General features: G+C 36.4%; 1 protein-coding gene and 1 long non-coding RNA gene across 5 annotated transcripts; one reads left to right on the top strand and one right to left on the bottom strand.

The window, feature by feature from the left end:
* The first annotated feature begins 487 nt into the window (after positions 1-487).
* Positions 488-3,052, top strand: LOC130048590 (uncharacterized). The gene is made up of 2 exons (XR_008797369.1): positions 488-2,364; positions 2,971-3,052. It is a non-coding gene; the product is annotated as an uncharacterized LOC130048590 (long non-coding RNA).
* Positions 3,053-6,541: 3,489 nt separating this feature from the next.
* LOC125654774 (uncharacterized) lies at positions 6,542-13,220 on the bottom strand. Of its 4 annotated transcripts, XM_048884824.2 has the most exons (3): positions 12,276-13,220; positions 6,998-8,188; positions 6,542-6,732 (listed from the first exon to the last, which is right to left on the bottom strand). In XM_048884824.2, exons 2-3 carry the CDS (start codon positions 8,150-8,152, stop codon positions 6,712-6,714), a joined length of 1,176 nt encoding a protein of 391 aa, XP_048740781.2. In that variant the 5' UTR covers positions 8,153-8,188; positions 12,276-13,220; the 3' UTR covers positions 6,542-6,711. The 4 variants fall into 4 exon arrangements, with proteins under 4 accessions (XP_048740781.2, XP_048740782.2, XP_056001498.1 ...); XM_048884825.2 differs by lacking the exon at positions 6,542-6,732 and having other exon boundaries at positions 6,739-11,599; XM_056145523.1 differs by lacking the exon at positions 6,542-6,732 and having other exon boundaries at positions 6,739-8,188.
* Positions 13,221-19,185: the final 5,965 nt, after the last annotated feature.

The raw sequence follows: 19,185 nt of genomic DNA, 5'->3' as shown, positions 1-19,185 counted from the left end.
AGGCACCTGATTCCACCTCTGTACATCCAGGGGTCAGTGTGCCCTTCTCTTAATTTTGTGATCTTTCTATGATGTATAAAATTGATTATCTTAATTTGCCCACTGCGATGTAAGCAAACGTTGTAATCTTTCAAAACAACTTAAGAACCACAAGGACGTAGTTCTGGAAACTTTAAAAGATGCATTCTGTAAGATGTAGACCTCTGGATCAACGATGGGGTTGAAACAAGTTTTTATTGAAATATACGGATTTTTTTTCAAATCTTTCAAACGCTACAAATCAAATCACTAAATATACATGAACCCACACAAAGTATAAATATTTTACACTAGTACGGCCCTAGTGTCAAGGATTGCCCTCAATAAGGGTTCATATTGAAATACACAAAGGAACATTTGAAATATATTCTCAAGTACAGTTTAAACTACTATACAAATACACTCGTGTGCAGATTTACTTTTTTTCACATCATGACTGCTGTACACAGGCAAATGTGCCTCACGTGAATTTCACGTGAAATGCTGTTCACGTGAAATTCACATGAACTTTTCACGTGAAATTCACGTAAATTTCATGTGAATTTCACGTGAAAAGTGATTCACGTGAAATTCACGTTAATATGTCCACATGAATTTCACGTGAATCCCTTTTCACGTGAAATTCACGTTAAAATATTCACATGAATTTCACGTGAAATTCACGTTAAATTTTTCACATGAATTTCACGTAAAAAGCATTATATCACTTTTCACATTAGTTCCTTGCGAAAATTTTAATGTGATTTGATTTTCGCAAGGAAATAATGTGAACGTTGATTCACGTGAATTTCACGTGAAAAGATTCACACGAATTTCATGTGAAATTTCTTCATGTGAAATTCACACGAACAATTTCACACGAATTTCACGTGAAAAGCTATTCACGTTAAAAATTTCACAAGAAAAGCGATTAAAGTGAAATATTCACACTTCTTAATATATTCAAGCGAAAAAATAAATAAAATTAAGGTAAAATATAAAACGATATGGAGATTAGGCAATTCAAAAGTTAGAGTACATTCATAAAATGTAGGCAAACGACCAATAAAGTAGATCCTGCTCACGCCTTCCTCTCCTCGTTTATTTGCGAAATTATTAACTTGCATTGTAGTTCTGTACGCAGTATGATTACATGTACTTTCGACACCTGATTTCTCTCATTTCCCATTATTTTTTCTCTTAAGAATTAAAATATAAATTAAATCTCCCATCATCATAGATATTAATGAAAGCATATTTTCCAACTACTTGAAGAATCACTATATTGATAGAGTTAGAATATGCAACTTCAAAACCACGAAATTTTCTAAACATGGAAAATTACTATTTTATAGTAAAGTCAGAAAGAACTATGAATTAAAACTAATAAGACCATTTGAAATTTCCATTTGTGAGAGTAGTACGTTTTAAATAGCTAAGAATATTTGCCCACCCTTTAGAAATTGAAACTGGTGAATATTCAAAACCATGCATTCCAAAAGATTGTTGTTTTGGTCAGTTTTGTAAAACTACTGAAGATGAGTTAAATTTTTTATCTCGCTGCTTTATTATGTTAGTAACAGGCTACTTGTCGGGGTGCACTTGGGCTGTTTACATACATGTGATTTGAGGGTAGTATTGTGCAGGTGGGGAAAAATGCCATGATATTGTTTTCCGCTGTCGGTAGTTTGGCATCAATTTTAATTCCCTCCCCCCCCCCCCCCCCCCCCCCCTCCTTCCTTATTAGATACATCGAGAATAATTACCGGTGTGATACCTTGGAAGCTGGTGTATGCATAAAGTTAGACCTACTGGAAATTGCTGATACACGCATGTAGAAATGAAAATTTTCTATCAGCCGTATAGCCGTATTCACTATCCCGAATTTGTAGATCGTCAATCAAAAGGAAAACACAGATTTCTAGCACTCGGAAGAAAGCGAAAAACATAAACAATCCTTAACATTACTGTTCATGTATATTTAGATAACTTTTAAAAATATCTATAAAGCTTTACACTACAGTCAGATTCCGGTAATATTTACAAGACTGTGACGTCACACTCGCGTAAGCCGTCTGACGCGTCTGACGTATGCAAGACAGCGAATGTGAAAGTACATAGAAACTCTACAGGTAAGATGAGATTGAGCATTGTAATTATAAATGTTTAGTGTAAATTCAAGCCATTAGGCTTATTACATTTATGTGATCTAAAGTTCCTAATGCAGCCGCTTATTTCAGACTGATGAGAATTACTTTAGACGGGGTACGTCAACGAATAGGCACGACAGCGAAAATACGGAAGTCACTTCCGGGGACGTGTCGCAGAATCGCACAACGCTACACGGTTTGTTAATCTTTCCTTATTCATCAGAGAACATGGTAATCGTAATTCAGAACATAATGTTTATAATTTAATTGATCTATATATTGATTAGGGGTGCTAAGTAACGTTCTATATTACCTTCATAGAGGATCGAGATCAGGCACGTTGAAGGGGGGGGGGGGGGGGGGGGGGGTGATGTGTAAACTGTAGCTCTCTGAAAAAATATTTTGACATAACAGAGATATGTCAAAATATTTTTTCAGAGAGCTACAGTTCTGCAGCTATCATTTTAAGCAATGCATTTATATAGATTTAATCTAGATAATGAGGAATGCAAAGTCATTTTCAAATCGCCTCTGGATTAGAACATGACAATTTGAAAACATTCCATGACTTCCTTCTGTATCTTGTATTATAATAATTCTATTCTATTCTGTATGATGATATATAAAAGGTTATGTTTCTTTCAAACACAAATTATTGATAATTTTGCAACTTTTTTTTTTCTTCGTTTCTGCTACATCTACGTGCAATTTCATTCATAGTACAGTATGTGTACATAAGGCTTAATATGACTCCTTTTGTATATTTAACAGTCCTTCTAATGCATAAATATTTCTTTTTCAGAGATTAAAAGAAAGAAAAAAAGACAATGAAGACAACCATGTAAAAACAAATTCAATCAATTAAATTATCAGCAGATTGAAAGCAGATTTGTACTCCTTTTTGTGTTCATCTGAACCCGAGATTCAGAGTATCAAAATATTCATGTATGATTTAACGTTATAAAGTTTATGTGAAATTCACGTGAATTTTATGTGAAATTCATGGTAAAAATTTCACGTGAAATTCACGTGAATTTTATGTGAAATTCATGTGAATTTCACGTGATTTTTTTTCGTGTGAATTCACATTTGATGCTCTTTTAACGTGAATTTCACATAGAAATTTTCACGTGAAATTCATGTGAATTTCACGTGAAATTCACGTGAGGCACATTTGCCTGTATAATCTAGATGGGACCATGGTAGGGTCAATCGACAACGGACCAGTTTAAATCACATATGCAGGATAGAATTCAGTCTGTGTTGATGGGTTCTATTTCCTCTGGTACTTTAAGCACTACAGAAGGAGTACCAAAAGGTTCTGTCCCGGGTCCTTATTTTTTTATTATTATACATTAATTGTATTCCATTATATATCGAATATTGTGGACTAGATCTTTTTCCTGATGATGGAACAATACATACAAGTAATTCTCATTTATCATCTATAAAGGGATATTTTCATTTTCACCTGATCCCACCTCTGGTATGTCCAGGGGTTTGTGTTTGCCCAACTCTTTATTATGTATTACTAGTGGGAGTTGAAATTGATCACTGTTCGTTATCTTCACTTTCAGATAGTCATCGTATTCAAACTTCGCTTGTTCAAAATCAAATCGATTTTAATCCTATCAACGACTTCTGGGTACACATTAAAGAAGGTCAAAATCAAATTTCCAGTCTTAGATCTTCACGTTTGTGGTTATCTCTAAGAAAATGTTAGCAATGAAAAACACCTTGGAGTCCAGGTAGACAACATACTTCTCGCATCGACTCGGTTTGCAAATTCAGAGATTCCCCATCTTCACCATCATTTCAACTTAAAGGGTTCGCCGTTTTCGACAAAAGTCCAATTTTACAACTTTTAAAATATCATTATTATATGTTGTTATATACCGGGATACGGTATCAAGTTATTTCGACATCACTGGTTATGAAAATGGTTTGTTTGTGTCTCATCCTTCTGAAAATATGGATTGTGATCTCAATGCATTGTTGTATCCCTGTGTTCAAAACTCTCTGAAGTGCTCGAGAATGAAATATCGTTATCTAAAAGTTCATCGCCCTAAATTTCAAGTTCTAAGTAAATTCATTGTACACAAACTCAGAACCTGATATCTGTATATTCCGATATCGTTTCTACACAACTGATCATGTTGAATTGAAATTTAAAGGAATAGACAAAGTGCAATCAGTTCTTAGAGATTGATAAAAGGATCTGTGATAGAGGCAGTATCCACATTCTGCCTTCCCGGCAGTCTGGAAACCATGCTTCCGGTTTTCTTGACAAAAAAAAAATACATGCATATTCCATAAATGTTTCGCCACCTAAACGTATTACAGGTTTTCTCTAAAAAAGTAAAGAAATTCAAAGTTTGCTACAAGAACCCAAAAGGTCCCTTTCAAGTAATACTGTTATGTCTCCCAAATTCACCGTGATAATTCTAAGACTAAGCGCAGCATCGATTGCATGAATTAGAATTTCCTATGTTTGATTGTTCCTGTTTCATTGCTGATAAAGGTAGATAAAGGTCATCACTGATCAGGTTAACAGTCAGTCTTGTTTTTTGTCCGCTTGTAAAAGTTTTCATTTTTAAAGCAGCTACCAGAGACCTGATTCAGTAGATTTAGAATTCGTCTCTTTTAACATCAAAAAATGGGATCCAGGTCATAATAAACGACTGGATGTCCGGGGTCTGTTTTTAGGCCCATGGCGAAGCCCTGGTGGGGGCCCCAAGAGACTAAGACTCCTTAAGAATATCGAGTTTTTTCTAATAGAATGTATTGTTTAGTGTTTTAGGACACACTTCTTTTACAAAAATGGGTCGTTTTCTTAAGGAGCGTGCGCCTGGCGCTGGATCCGCCCATACTGAGTGACCCTTTAGCAAGACAGGTGTAGAATAAGCAATTACTCCTAAAATGTTATCAATCAAATCGGAGAATAAACTATAAAACGAGACGCTAGTGCGAATTCTTTCTCAACATGCTCGTCCATGAAACCATGAGATATTCATCGTTAAAGTATCCCTAATAACTCAGGGAAACCAGCAACATGTGACCAGTGTGACCTTCATTTCAGACGACATTTTCTAACTTCTGTTCCTGTTTGAACTTTTGTATTCTGTATAATAATACTAAATAAGAAATATAAAAAATACGAAACCATAAAAAAATATCATTTATAAATAGCGAAATCATGAATAAATAAATAGCAAATGTAAATTGATTGCATTTGAATGTGAAATACCCTGAAGTTTGAATTCAACGTCATTCCCACGTAACTTTGAGCTACTCGGGGGGTTGGGGTGGGATGTGTGTGTTTATAAACAGCTTTTTTTTGTTTTGTCTTCCATTGCTTCGTCAAAACTTACCCGATCGCGACACCCACCCCAACTACATGTACTTCACAGGCTCCCAAGAATCGCAAAGATGTACCAAAATATAGCTACCATGCATATTTTTTCAACTTTGGTACGCGCTTCTAATGATAAAGACGTAAAGGCATATTTGATATAGTAAGAATTGAACTGCTAAATGTATTAATCCTAGTCATGATGATAAACAGCTGTTTTATTTTGTCTTCCATGGATTCATCAGAAATTTAACCCGATCACGATACCCCTACAAAACTACTTTATGCACACAAGACAGCGCTCAGATCTTGGCTCCGCCTACTATGTGATTGGACGATAGTCAGCGTCAAAATAATTAGCTAAAAATGTCGTGCGGATGACGTTGAATTAAAACTTCAAGGTATTTCACAATTTTAATTATATCAGATGTTAATGGCATACTAACAACTCAACTTTATGATGACTTCGGCGTCTCTATCGTAAACTTACAATATTCCATCATCACCTGCATATTATGTTTGTTAACTGATTCGATAGACAAGAGCTTGTTCTTCGTGGGATCAATTCTTAAATCGAGAAAGGCTACTGACAAACAAGTTGATGTTACAGGAAATTCTCCTTTAATTACAAAATTTCGCAAATCTTATGGTCGTTATAACGGTTTAGTTTGCCAATACAACTTGTCATTGGGTCAAATGTTGTCTAACAAGTTCCAAACCAGTTGTTAGACCGTTCCTTACACATTGATTTTGACTACGGGTTACTCCGTTTACCTGATCGAGATATGGGGTTCACAGTGGATGTGACAGGTTGACAGGGGATGAATACTCCTCCTAGGCACCTGATCCCACCTCTGGTATGTCTAGGGGTCCGTGTTTGCCCAACTCTCTATTTTGTATTGCTTACATGAGTTCTGAGATTGAACACTGTTCGTTATCTTCATCTTTTCATCAATAGTGTAGATACACATTGCTGAAATAACTCTCTCCGCTGATCTCATTGCATTGATTACAAAAACACTTTTGTTTAAGAAGGATTTATTATAGTTTCTAGGGGCAAACATCACAAAATGCTGACAAGATCGTCCACTGCAGCCTCTCTTCAGATTTCCACTTCATCGCTAAGTATACAGAACATGAATCCTCGCTTCTCTAAATGTCAGAACAAATTTCGGATTTCCATTTCATCAATCAGGGCGAATCTGTGTCATCCTAGAATAAATTGCCGTTAAAATTTCATTTCTCATAACCGACGTAATATACATACTAGTATACTTTTCAAATACATTATCAAACAGCGATAAAATATTTCAATCAAGACAAATGTATAGCTACTAAGATATACTACACGCCCATTGCAGAGTTATGCTGGTGCAGAAAACAACCCCAAAAAAGCTATCATTACAATAAATAATTATACTTTCATCCTTTTTTTTTTTTTTTTTTTTTTTGCTATCAAGATAGACGGAAATCTTACCAACACATTCCAGTAACGGATAGGTGTTTCTTTCTTGCTCTTTGTGACATCACCACCTTTGTCGCCGCACCTTGTTATGGTCTTTGCACTGGACATTTCACAATGATCTTGATCTTGACCCTTTGAAAACGTCTGAGAATAAAGAGGACCACGCCTCAGTAATCTTAACAGACTATCCTTGTTCTGTGACGTCACATATATCCCATACTTCATCAGAACCTGTTTTGGTTGGTCATCATCTATATCATGAGAACGTTTGCAGTTTGGTTGAAATGCGCATTTCCCTGCTATATATGCACAAACGTGCAAGTGAGGACATTTCTTGGGGTCAATGCAACCTTTTATTTTGTTATAGTATGTACAAATGGAGGGAATTGTGACGCCCTTTCTATGCTCCAAATTGGAGATCAGAAACTGAACTTGTGCAAGGCTCAGGAACTGCATGGAATGCAGCTGCAAAACCCGACGATTGTGATCAGTTTTCAGATCATGACCAAATTTGCAATTCTCAAAACTGCAATCGCTAATAAGCTTAAATTTGCAAAAATGCAGATGGTCACAATCCCCGCTACACCGTTGGGATGAACTAGTGTGTTTAAGGCAGATCTGAATGTCCGACTTAGCGGCGACTTCTGCATCAGTTATCTCCCCCTCTTCTGATTCACTGTTAGAGACGTCACTGACGTCAAAAAGGTTTCCATAAACTTTAAGAAACGTGGAAAAAGATTCCCTGGGTATGAATCTTATAGTCAACGGCTTGGCACTTAGGCAGACCTCTAGTTCTTTCTGCTTTAATTTACCTCCATTATCAAGCAAGACAGTAAGAATCTTAGCGGCCAAGTCATCGTTTTCTTCCCTGCTATTTTTAAAAGGGGTTACTTTCCAAGTATCTGACCTTGGTCTATGACCTTCATTCCCTGTTCTGCGCTGTTCATCACAGTGTGAAGGGTATATCTCCTTAATCCGGCGACGACCTTCTCGAGACGTTTGGTGCCGAGCTGGCGATCTAGAACGACGGCGTCTCTTGTCTTGATGTCTGCTGTACGGCTTGTTAGTGTGACGGTTTTCCTTATGTCTTGAATGACTCTCGGTCCATGACCTTTTCAAATGAACTTCATTATGTCTCCCAATCTCTCTAAAACGCTTCATCTTCATCCACCTGACTTAATGTTTACTCCCTGGGGTTTGTTACTATAATAAAGATAAGTACATCAATGTATTTATCCATGTAGGTCAATGTCGTTATCCATGTAGGTCAACGCTTTTATCCATATAGGTCAACGTATTTTTCCATGTAGGTCAACGTATTTATCCATGTGGGTCAACGTATTTATCCATGTAGGTTAATGTATTTATCAATGTAGGTCAATATCTTTATCAATGTAGGTTAATGTATTTATCAATGTAGGTCAATGTATTTATCAATGTAGGTCAATGTATTTATCCATGTAGGTCAATGTCGTTATCCATGTAGGTCAACGTATTTTTTCCATGTAGGTCAACGCTTTTATCCATGTAGGTCAACGTATTTTTCCATGTAGGTCAACGTATTTATCCATGTGGGTCAACGTATTTATCCATGTGGGTCAACGTATTTATCTATGTGGTTCAATGTATTTATCCATGTAGGTCAATGTATTTATCCATGCAGGTCAATGTATTTATCAATGTACATGTAGGTCAATGTCTTTATCTTAGGTCAATGTATTTAACCATATAGATTGTAACTTAATGTAATCATACATGTGCAATCTTCCGTAAATAAAAAAATCTTTTATCGTGGCCTAAAACTCAACATCTAGTTATCTATTAACAATGCTTATTTTCATTTATACGTTGATTTGATATAACCCAGGTAACTCGAAATAGAAGACACAACGGAGTCTTCACATCCGCTTCATACTTGGACATTTATTAAACGTGAATGTTAAACTGCAAAGTAACAACTCAACTTTATGACAAACAGAATGACTTCAGCTTCTCATATCTATGTAGCAATATTCCATTGTCACCGGCATATGGTGTTCATGTCTCTCAACTGATTCAATACACAAGGGTATGTTTTCTGGGTATGATAAGTTTTTGAATAGAGGAAGGCTACTGACAAAGACTTTAATATTTAAAGGGTTTACACAGTCTCGTTTAAAGTCAGCATTTCGCAAATCATATGGTCATCACAACGATCCAGTTTACCAATACAACCTGTCATTGGGTGAAATGCTGTCTGACTTGTTTTATACCTATTGTTAGACCTTTCTTTACATACTATTTTTGACTACGGATTGTACTCCTTTTCCCTGATCAAGCTAGAGGGGGTAACAGCAAGTGTAACCGGTTATCAGGGGATGCTTACTCTCCCTAGGCACCTGATCCCACTTCTTGTGCGTGCAAGGGTCCGTGCTTGCCTTACTCTGATTTTTTAAAATATTTTTCATAGGGGTTATGAGATTGATTGCCATTTCTTATTGTCTGCGTTGTGGATCCGACACATATAAGTACATGTATTGAGTGTTGTTAGAACTTACTGCCCCCCCCCTTCTCTCTCTCTCTCTCTCTCTCTCTCTCTCTCTCTCTCTCTCTCTCTCTCCACAAACAATATGGAATCATCATTTTTTTTTAAAACAAACTGTCCCTTCTTCAGGACGAGATATCATAGAAACGAAAGTCAAATCAATGTAATTAAGATAAAGACAAACTACTACTGTACTACATGTATTAATAACAAAGCTACAGCGGCTAGACCAGTACAGGGCGTCTACATGATGAAATCTTCAGGTTTCTCACGCAGTTATACGACAAGTCTGTTTTCAATGAGAGTCAAGACTTAAAGTTACAGTAAACAGTAAAGTTACGGTAAACAGTAAAGTTACAGTAAACAGTAAAGTTACAGTATACAGTAAAGTTACAGTAAACAGTAAAGTTACAGTAAACAGTAAAGTTACAGTAAACAGTAAAGTTACAGTAAACAGTAAAGTTATGGTAAACAGTAAAGTTACAGTAAACAGTAAAGTTACAGTATACAGTAAAGTTACGGTAAACAGTAAAGTTACGGTAAAGAGTCATAAATCAGTTACACATTTATTGGAAATAACAACTTTTTATGATTTTAAACACATCATCCTAGTTCTCAATTATGTGTCGTTTCTGGTCCTAATCAAAGTCGTCCATGTAGAGTGAGACTATGTACTTCCTATCTGTAATGTAGAAAAACCCTCCTAATCTTAATGTAGATAAATTCTCCCAATCTTAATGTAGAACACTCTCTCAATCTTAATTTAGGGAAATTCTCCCAATCTTAATGTAGAAAACTCTCTCAATCTTAACGTAGATAAATTCTCCCAATCATAATGTAGAAATTCTTCCAATCTTAATGTAGATAAATTCTCCCAATCTTAATGTAGAAAACTCTCTCAATCTTAATGTAGATAAATTCTCCCAATCATAATGTAGAGAAATTCTCCCAATCTGTAACTCTCCCAATCTCAATGTGGAAAACTCTCTCAATCTTAATGTAGATAAATTCTCCCAACCATAATGTAGAGAAATTCTCCCAATCTGTAACTCTCCCAATCTCAATGTGGAAAACTCTCTCAATCTTAATGTAGATAAATTCTCCCAATCATAATGTAGAGAAATTCTCCCAATCTGTAACTCTCCCAATCTTAATGTGGAGACACTACGTAATCCTGTCTGTAATGCAGAAAAACTCTCCCAATTTAAATGGAGGTGACGTGTTCTTCGTTGATAAAATGCATCCTTTATCTTTATAAAGCTAATTCATAATTTATAAATACACCCGACAGCCACATTACGAGTATTTAAATATATACGTAGCTGAATTCAAAGAATTCTATATTTACTTTCATTTTCAAAAATGAGCAGGCATTTCTAAATGCATCGTATCGTATGAAGAATTAAAAATTGAACCAAAAACAATGCCCGCTTGAAACGAAAAATCATCACTTTGAATGGACGTATCACGGTATGAAAAATTGAATGAAAGATTTGACCTTCTCGATACTCTTGTTGCCTAATCAATTTTCGATCCTTTTAACCGCTCACTTTGTTGAGGAGCGGGATATATTATACCCCCCCTCCCCATATATATATATGTGTGTGTGTGTGTGTGTGTGTGTGTGTGTGACGCATTGCAACAACACAGGTGCCTGTGGACACGTCTATCTACCTCCAATCTCTCTACGCAAGAACAATATGTAATCATCAAATTTTCTAAACAAACTGTCCCTTCTTCAGGACGAGAGGTCATAGAAACGAAAGTAAAAGCAATGTAATTTAAACAATAAAAACAATTAAAGACAAAACTACCACAATTCTAACTAATCTACAACGGCTAGAACAATACAGGGCGCGTCTACTGTACACCGAAATCTTCAAGTTTCTCACGGAGTCATATAAAAATGTATGTTTCCAACGAAAGTCTCGACTTGAAGTTACAGTAAACAGCCATGTATAAATGAGTTATATTTTCATTGAAATAACAACTTCTTATGATTTTAAACACATCATCCTAGTTCTCAATTATGTGTCGTTTCTGGTCCTAATCAAAGTCGTCCATGTAGAGTGAGACTATGTACTTCCTATCTGTAATGTAGAAAAACCCTCCTAATCTTAATGTAGATAAATTCTCCCAATCTTAATGTAGATAAACTCTCCCAATCTTAATGTAGGGAAACTCCCAATCTTAATGTAGAGAAACTCTCCCAATCTTAATGTAGATAAACTCTCCCAATCTTAATGTAGGGAAACTCCCAATCTTAATGTAGATAAACTCTCCTAATCTCAATGTACAGACCCCCTCCCCCCAATGTACATGTAGAAACCACATAATACTTACCTGCAATGTAGAGAAACCCTCCCAATCTCAATGTAGAGAAACCCTCCCAATCTCAATGTAGAGAAACCCTCCCAATCTCAATGTAGAGAAACTCTCCCAATCTCAATGTAGAGAAACTCTCCCAATCTCAATGTAGAGAAACCCTCCCAATCTCAATGTAGAGAAACCCTCCCAATCTCAATGTAGAGAAACTCTCCCAATCTCAATGTAGAGAAACTCTCCCAATCTCAATGTAAAGAAACTCTCCCAGTCTTAATGTAGAGACACCCCCCCCCCAATCTCAATGTAGAAACTAAATAATACTTACATACTTACTTGTAATGTAGGAAAACTCTCCCAATCTTAATGTAGAGAAACCCTCCCGATCTTAATGTAGAGATCTCCCTAAAAAAAATATCGATGTAGAGACTACATAATACTTACCTGTAATGTAGAGAAACTCTCCAAATCTTAATGTAGAGAAACTCTCCAAATCTTAATGTAGAAAACTCTCCCAATCTTAATGTAGAGACACTACGTAATCCTGTCTGTAATGTAGAGAAACTCTCCCAATCGTAATGTAAAGACACTACGTAATCCTATCTGTAATGTAGAGAAACTCTCCCAATCGTAATGTAGAGACACTACGTAATCCTGTCTGTAATGCAGAGAAACTCTCCCAATCGTAATGTAGAGACACCACGTAATCCTGTCTGTAATGCAGAGAAACTCTCTCAATCTTAATGTAGAGACACTACGTAATCCTATCTGTAATGCAGAGAAACTCTCCCAATATAACTTGAAGTGACGTGTTCCTCGTTGCTAAAATGCATTCATTTGTCTATATAAAGCTGATACATAATTTATAAATACACCCGACAGCAACATTACAAGTATTTAAATATATATGTTTTTGAATTCCAAGAATTCTACATCTACTTTCATTTTCAAACATTTTAAAAAAATGAGCAGGTATTTCTAAAAATAATACATCAATATGGTAGGAGGGATTGAAAATTTAAATAATTATAATAAACACACCGATGTCCGCTTCAAATAAAAAAATCATCGATTGGTATGGTCGTATGGAAAATTTAATGAAAGATTTGACCGTTTCTATACTCTTGTTATGTAATTAATTTTCGATCCTTTGACCCGCTCATCTTGTTGAGGAGCGGAATATATGCTATACACATACCCCCCCCTCTCTCTCTCTCTCTCTCTCTCTCTCTCTCTCTCTCTCTCTCTCTGACTCGGATAGTCCAATATCTCCAAAATCGATTCTATACGACACATACATGCAACGCTTGATGTCGATTTTGGACATCCTAAAATCCCTATCATGGTATAAAAAGCCTTTTCTAAAAATCGTTTTAAGTTAAAAAAAAAAAAAATGGCCGTGCACACGTATAATAGAACGAGTAATGGGTACATTTATTCCATGGAGAGAATCGTTGAGAAGCACCCGTGGGTACCCGACGACAGATAGATCTAACGATAGCATGCTATTCATGTAATTAGTATACAGACATCACAACTTTATTTACAGAAACAAGAGCCCGTGATGTTTGTGCTCGATATTGACAATACCTTTAAACAAATTATCATGTACAAGGTCAAAATGATGAAACACGCACGCACGCACACGTGTTCTCTGCCTATTTTTGAAAATCGTCGAAAATGAAAGTAGTTGTTCCTTTTTTCATATCTACAACTTGAAGTAAATAAACATTTTCTTCCCTGTATCTTGTGGTTTTAACTCTATTTTTGATTTCTTAGCTTTATTTTTGCTTTTTCTTCTTCTTTTTTTTCTTGTGAAAAATTAATGTAGAGTGCAACAGCAATTTCTAACCAAACTGGTGAGAACTGTACGGTCTCAAGTCCTATACTTCGCAATATGGAAGATAAAATGTCCAATCTGATTAAAATCAGATCTTCGATCCGCTCCTCTTTTTTCTTTTCATGTCGCTACACGAAAAAAAAAGAGAGGAGCGGATCGAGGATCTGATTTTAATCAGATTGATAAAATGTCGTACTAGCCCTAAATCATGTTAATACCAAGCAAATAAAACATGAATCATACCCGGTCACGTGCAGTCCCGTGATAGGAATTTACTTTTCTAGTTCAATTCATTATCTGCATAAACATACATAATTTCATAAGTTCAGATCAAACTCTAATCTGCTATTGCATAGACACCACTTCTCTGTGTGCTTATATGCGTTCTCCTTCAAAACCCATTCATTTCTGATATAAGATCAGTAATAAAAACAACATAACACACTAAATGGACTAGAGACGACACGCAGCTGCTTTAATGTTGTAACAATACAACGCACTATAATTACATAACATGTAGATACAAGTTAGTATTAGTATAAAATTTAAACTTGTTGTCAGCTCTACGTGTCGTTCTTAACTGATTTTCCATCGTTACTCGATTAAAACCGGCGAGGGTTCGAATCCCACTCGCGCCAGTAAGTGAGAAAGTTTCCCAGTTTACTTTCGGAAGGTTGGTGGTCTCTTCCCAGGTACATTGTATCTGGGTTCTCTCTTCTACCAATAAAAACTGGGCGCCACCAGATAACTGAAAGATTGTTTAGTGTGGCGGAAAACATCAATCAATAAATCAAAACCAGTTCTATTGAACCGCATGATTAAACATACTTATACAGGTATTCGAATTGAAAACCTGAAATATCCGGAATAATCCATTCATTATAATTACCAATTAGAAATTGATTTCTGGTTAATTCATTCCTCAAACGAAAGAAATCACATTGTGTGTGTGTTCCTGTGTGTGTGTGTGTGTGTGTGTGTGTATGTGTGTGTGTGTGTGAGGGGGGGGGGGTGTTGTGTGGTTCTAACAGACACATCTAGTTTTTGTTTCTATTTCTACCCCCCCCCCCCTCCCCAAATAATAAATGAATAAAAAATCAATATATGCACCCAGGGGTGCATGAGCCGAGTTGCATGGGATATATTGTGAAGTCAGGAATGATGTGGCATATTTATAATTGTGAAGAACTTATTTCAGTTTTAAACTTCTCGAGTTACTGTCCAGAAACCATATTTGTCTGAAGTTTTCAATCCATTTTAGGTCACTGTGACCTTGACCTTTCTTCTCCAAAATCAATAGGGGCCTTTCTTTGCTGGTATCCAACAATATATCCAAGTTTCATTTGACTCAAATTAATAATTTTCGAGTTATCCTCCGGAAACCAATTTTTTTTGGAATTTTCATTCTATTTTCGGTCAGTGACCTTGACCTTTGACCTATTTTCTCCAAAATCAAAAGGGGCCTTCCTTACCTGGTACATAACAATATCTTTTAAGTATCATTTGATTCGGATTTAAACTTTCTGAGTTATCATCCGGAAACCAAATATTTCTGAAATTTTCATTCTATATTCGGTCACTGTGACCTTGACCTTTGACCTATTTTCTCCAAAATCAATAGGAGTCTTCCTTACCTGGTACCCAACAATATAGCAGTTTCATTTGATTCGGATTTAAACTTTCTGAGTTACATGTATCATCCGGAAACCAAATTTTCCTGAAATTTGCATTCTATATTCGGTCACTGTGACCTTGACCTTTGACCATTTTTCTCCAATATTAATAAGGGTCTCCCTTACCTGGTACCCAACAATATATCAAAGTTTCATTCGATTACATTGTAAACTTTTCGGGTTAACATCCGGAAACCAATTGTTGACGCCCGCCCGCATCACCAAACCAATAGCAACTCGGCTAAAAACTCACCCGAGTCACCTTGGCCCACATCTGAAGACTTTCCATATACATCTGCATGTAAAACCCTAGTCCATATTGTGGCCCCAACGTACCTCTGGATGCCATGATTTTTACAGACTTGAATCTGCACTATGAAAGAGAGCTTTCATGTAAATGTCAACTTCTTTGGCTCCATGGCTCTTGAGAAGAAGATTTTAAAAGATTTTCCCTATATATTTGTATGTAAAACTATGATCCCCTATTGTGACCCCAACCTACCCCCGGAGGCTATGATTTGAACAGACGTGAATCTGCACTGTGTCAGGAAGCTTTCATGTAAATCTTAGCTCTTCTGGGTCATTGGTTCTTGAGAAGAAGATTTTTAAAGACTTTCCCTATATATTTCAATGTCAAACTTTGATCCCCTATTGTGGCCACATCCTACCCCCAGGGGCCGTGATTTGAACAAACTTGAATCTGCACTATGTCAGAAAGCTTTCATGTAAATATCAGCTAGCAGCTCCTCTGACCCAGTGGTTCTTAAGAAGATTTTTAAATGACTCTACCCTAAATTGCATTTTTAAAGCGCTAAGCGTAGCTGCGGTTTATTGTCGCCAGTTGGGTTTTGCTTTCGTCATCACGTTTCCGGTTTATCGCCACCTATAGGCAAATTTATGCATCGCTGTAGTAAACAAGTCGTGTTTAAAGTAGTCGCAATTTTGCAACCGATCTAGTACGGGGATAACATTCATATCCGCAGAGGCATCCCCCCTCGGAAATACAATTCGTTGGACAGTGGATAAAGTATGTATAAAAAGGTGACATTTTTGTCCTTATTCTGGGGGAAAGTGCAACACAGAAGCAGGTCATTCTTCAGTTAAAATTCCCGTTTGAATCTGCGTTTGTAATAATTAAAGTGATTATTAAGTAATTCAAAATCTAAAAATGAATAAGAATCTGTACATGAAACCTTTTTGGCTAGGGTGCCTTTGCATTGTTACCTTCGCATAGCGCTTAGAGGTCAAGAAAATCAATACTTTTGCCTGGTGCAATCTATAATTAGAAGGTACGTCAGTAAGCTATACACGAGTCATGAAGGTTTTCCATTTGTGTTTTGATTGCTGTTCTGACTCGGTAAAAATTTTGTCCGACACAGTAAAAATGTGTGCAACACAGTAAAAAAAATAATTATCTGATCCGCGTCGATCGTGAACGAGAAAGAACTTATGCACGATTATGTTTTGACAGCGAAGGACAGAGATCGGTGTCTCAGAGGGACGATATTGCGTAACTGATTACACATCCCCCGATATATGTGTAAGCACAGTAGGTCATGCAGGAATTTAAAGGATACAATGGTGTAATTTAGGCTTACCTTACTATTTGAAATAGTATTTCTAAACGACCAAGATATTCTTCAGAATCATCGTCAACGCAATCAAATTTGATTTCGTTATTTAGTTTCAAAAATGAGACTGAAAATAATGGTCTTGGGGAAGGGAAAAGACAAAAGGTAGGTCTGCGTTTACGGAAGACAATGCCCCGGTTTCAAGTCTTCAAAACACCGCCTGGAATTTTAGGAGGGCTGTTTACTGAAATACATATAAGTCAGAACAAGTGTTAGATAAACATTGCCATAGTGTCAAGCATGAATGTAAAATGGTTTGCGGTCCATAGCACGCTACATACAACGAAAAGTAATCGTGTTTTCAATTTGTTTGTACTTCAAACAAACAATTGACAATGACAGGTTTATGCTACATGTATTTTCCAAACGTATAAAGGATGAGGGAGGGGAAGGGGGGCATGGCTTTTTTCTGTCATTCCCTGTCCCCACATTTTATTTTCGTTGAACGATCTTTTCATATAAAAATACATTTAGTTAAGTGTCTAGCTTGGGATTCTCATTGAGCTTATACATTTACATGTTGTAAATATATATTTATTGCGAGTCACTTCTTTTACTCCTGCACAAGCTGCGAATCTGAGCTAAAAGGTGAGCTGAGAATAGGGGATAAAAGTTTTACATACAAATATATAGGGACAATCTTTAAAAATATTCTCAAAACTTCCAGGAAAGTGGAAATTTACCTGAAAGCTTCCTGACATAGTGAAGATTCAAATTTGTTAAAATCATGGCCCCCAGGGGTAAGATGAGGCAACAATAGGGGATCAAAGTTTTACATACAAATATATAGGGAAAATCTTTACAAATCTTCTTCTCCAAAACTACTGAGCCAGAAAAGCTGGCGAAAGCTTCCTGACATAATGTAGATTCAAGTTTGTTAAATTCATGACCCCTGGGGTTAGGATGGGGTCATAATAGGGGATCAAAGTTTTACATGATAACTAATAAATAGAAACATTTTTTTAAAATTCTCCTCAAGAACCATTGGGATAAAGAAGTTTACATTTGCACAAAAGCTTACTGACATAGTGCAGATTGAAGTTTGTAAAAACCATGGTCCCCGGGGGTAAGATGGGGCCACAGTTGGGGATCAAAATTTTACATACATATATATAGGGGAAATCATTAAAAATCTTATTCTGAAAAAATCACTGGCCAGAAAAGTTTACATTTACATGAAAGCTTCATGACATAGTGCAGATTCAACTTTGTGAAACTAAAAAGGATGAAAGTTTTACATGCGAATATATAGGGAAAATCTTCAAATATGTGCCAGTGATTTTTTCAGAATAGAGAGGCACTCTTGTGAGCGATGTATCCCATGGGCCTCTTGTTTGTTAAGGTTATTTGCATTTTCATATAAAGAACTGTTTTATAAAATGTCTCATTCAGACAAACAGGTGAGTTTCCTTTGCAATATGAATATGAGCTTTTACACAAGGAGTGTAATACACACATGTTGATGAGTACAGTGTTTAATGTACCTGTGTACAAACTCTTGGAGTTTTTAGCTCACCTGAGCTCAAAGCTCAAGTGAGCTTTTGTGCGTCGTCTGTCTGCCTGTTAAACTTTTCACATTTTCGACTTCTTCTCCAGAACCACTGGACCAATTTCAACCAAACATGGCCAAAAGCATCCTTGGGTGAAGGGCTTTCAAGTTTGTTCAAATGAAGGGCCATGTCCCTTTCAAAGGGGAGATAATCACAAAAATGCAAAAATAGGGTGGGGTCATTTAAAAATCTTCTTCTCAAGAACCACTGGGCCAGAAGAGCTGAAATTTACCTGAAAACTTTCTGACATATTGAAGATTCAAGTTTCTTCAAATCATGGCTCCCGGTGGTAGGATGGGGCCACAAGGGGGGTCAAGGTTTTATATACAAATATATAGGGAAAAACTTTAAAAATCTTCTTCTCAAGAACCACTTAGCCAGAAAAGCTGAGATTTACATGAAAGCTTCCTGACATAATGCAGATTCAAGTTTGTTCAAATCATGGGCCCCGGGGGTTGGATGGGGCCATAATAGGGGATCAAAGTTTTACATACAAATATATAGGAAAAATCTTTAAAAATCTTCTTCTCAAGAACCACGGACTCAGAAAAGCTGATTTTTACATGAAAACTTTCTGACATAGTGCAGATTCAAGTTTGTTCAAATCATGGCCCCCGGGGATAGGATGGGACCTCAAAGTTTTGCACACAAATATATAGG

The sequence above is a fragment of the Ostrea edulis genome, chromosome 7, assembly GCF_947568905.1.
Source record: "Ostrea edulis chromosome 7, xbOstEdul1.1, whole genome shotgun sequence".
In the NCBI taxonomy this organism is placed as follows: domain Eukaryota; kingdom Metazoa; phylum Mollusca; class Bivalvia; order Ostreida; family Ostreidae; genus Ostrea; species Ostrea edulis.
Note: the sequence above shows the minus strand (reverse complement) of the source record. Positions and strands in the feature narration are given on the sequence as shown.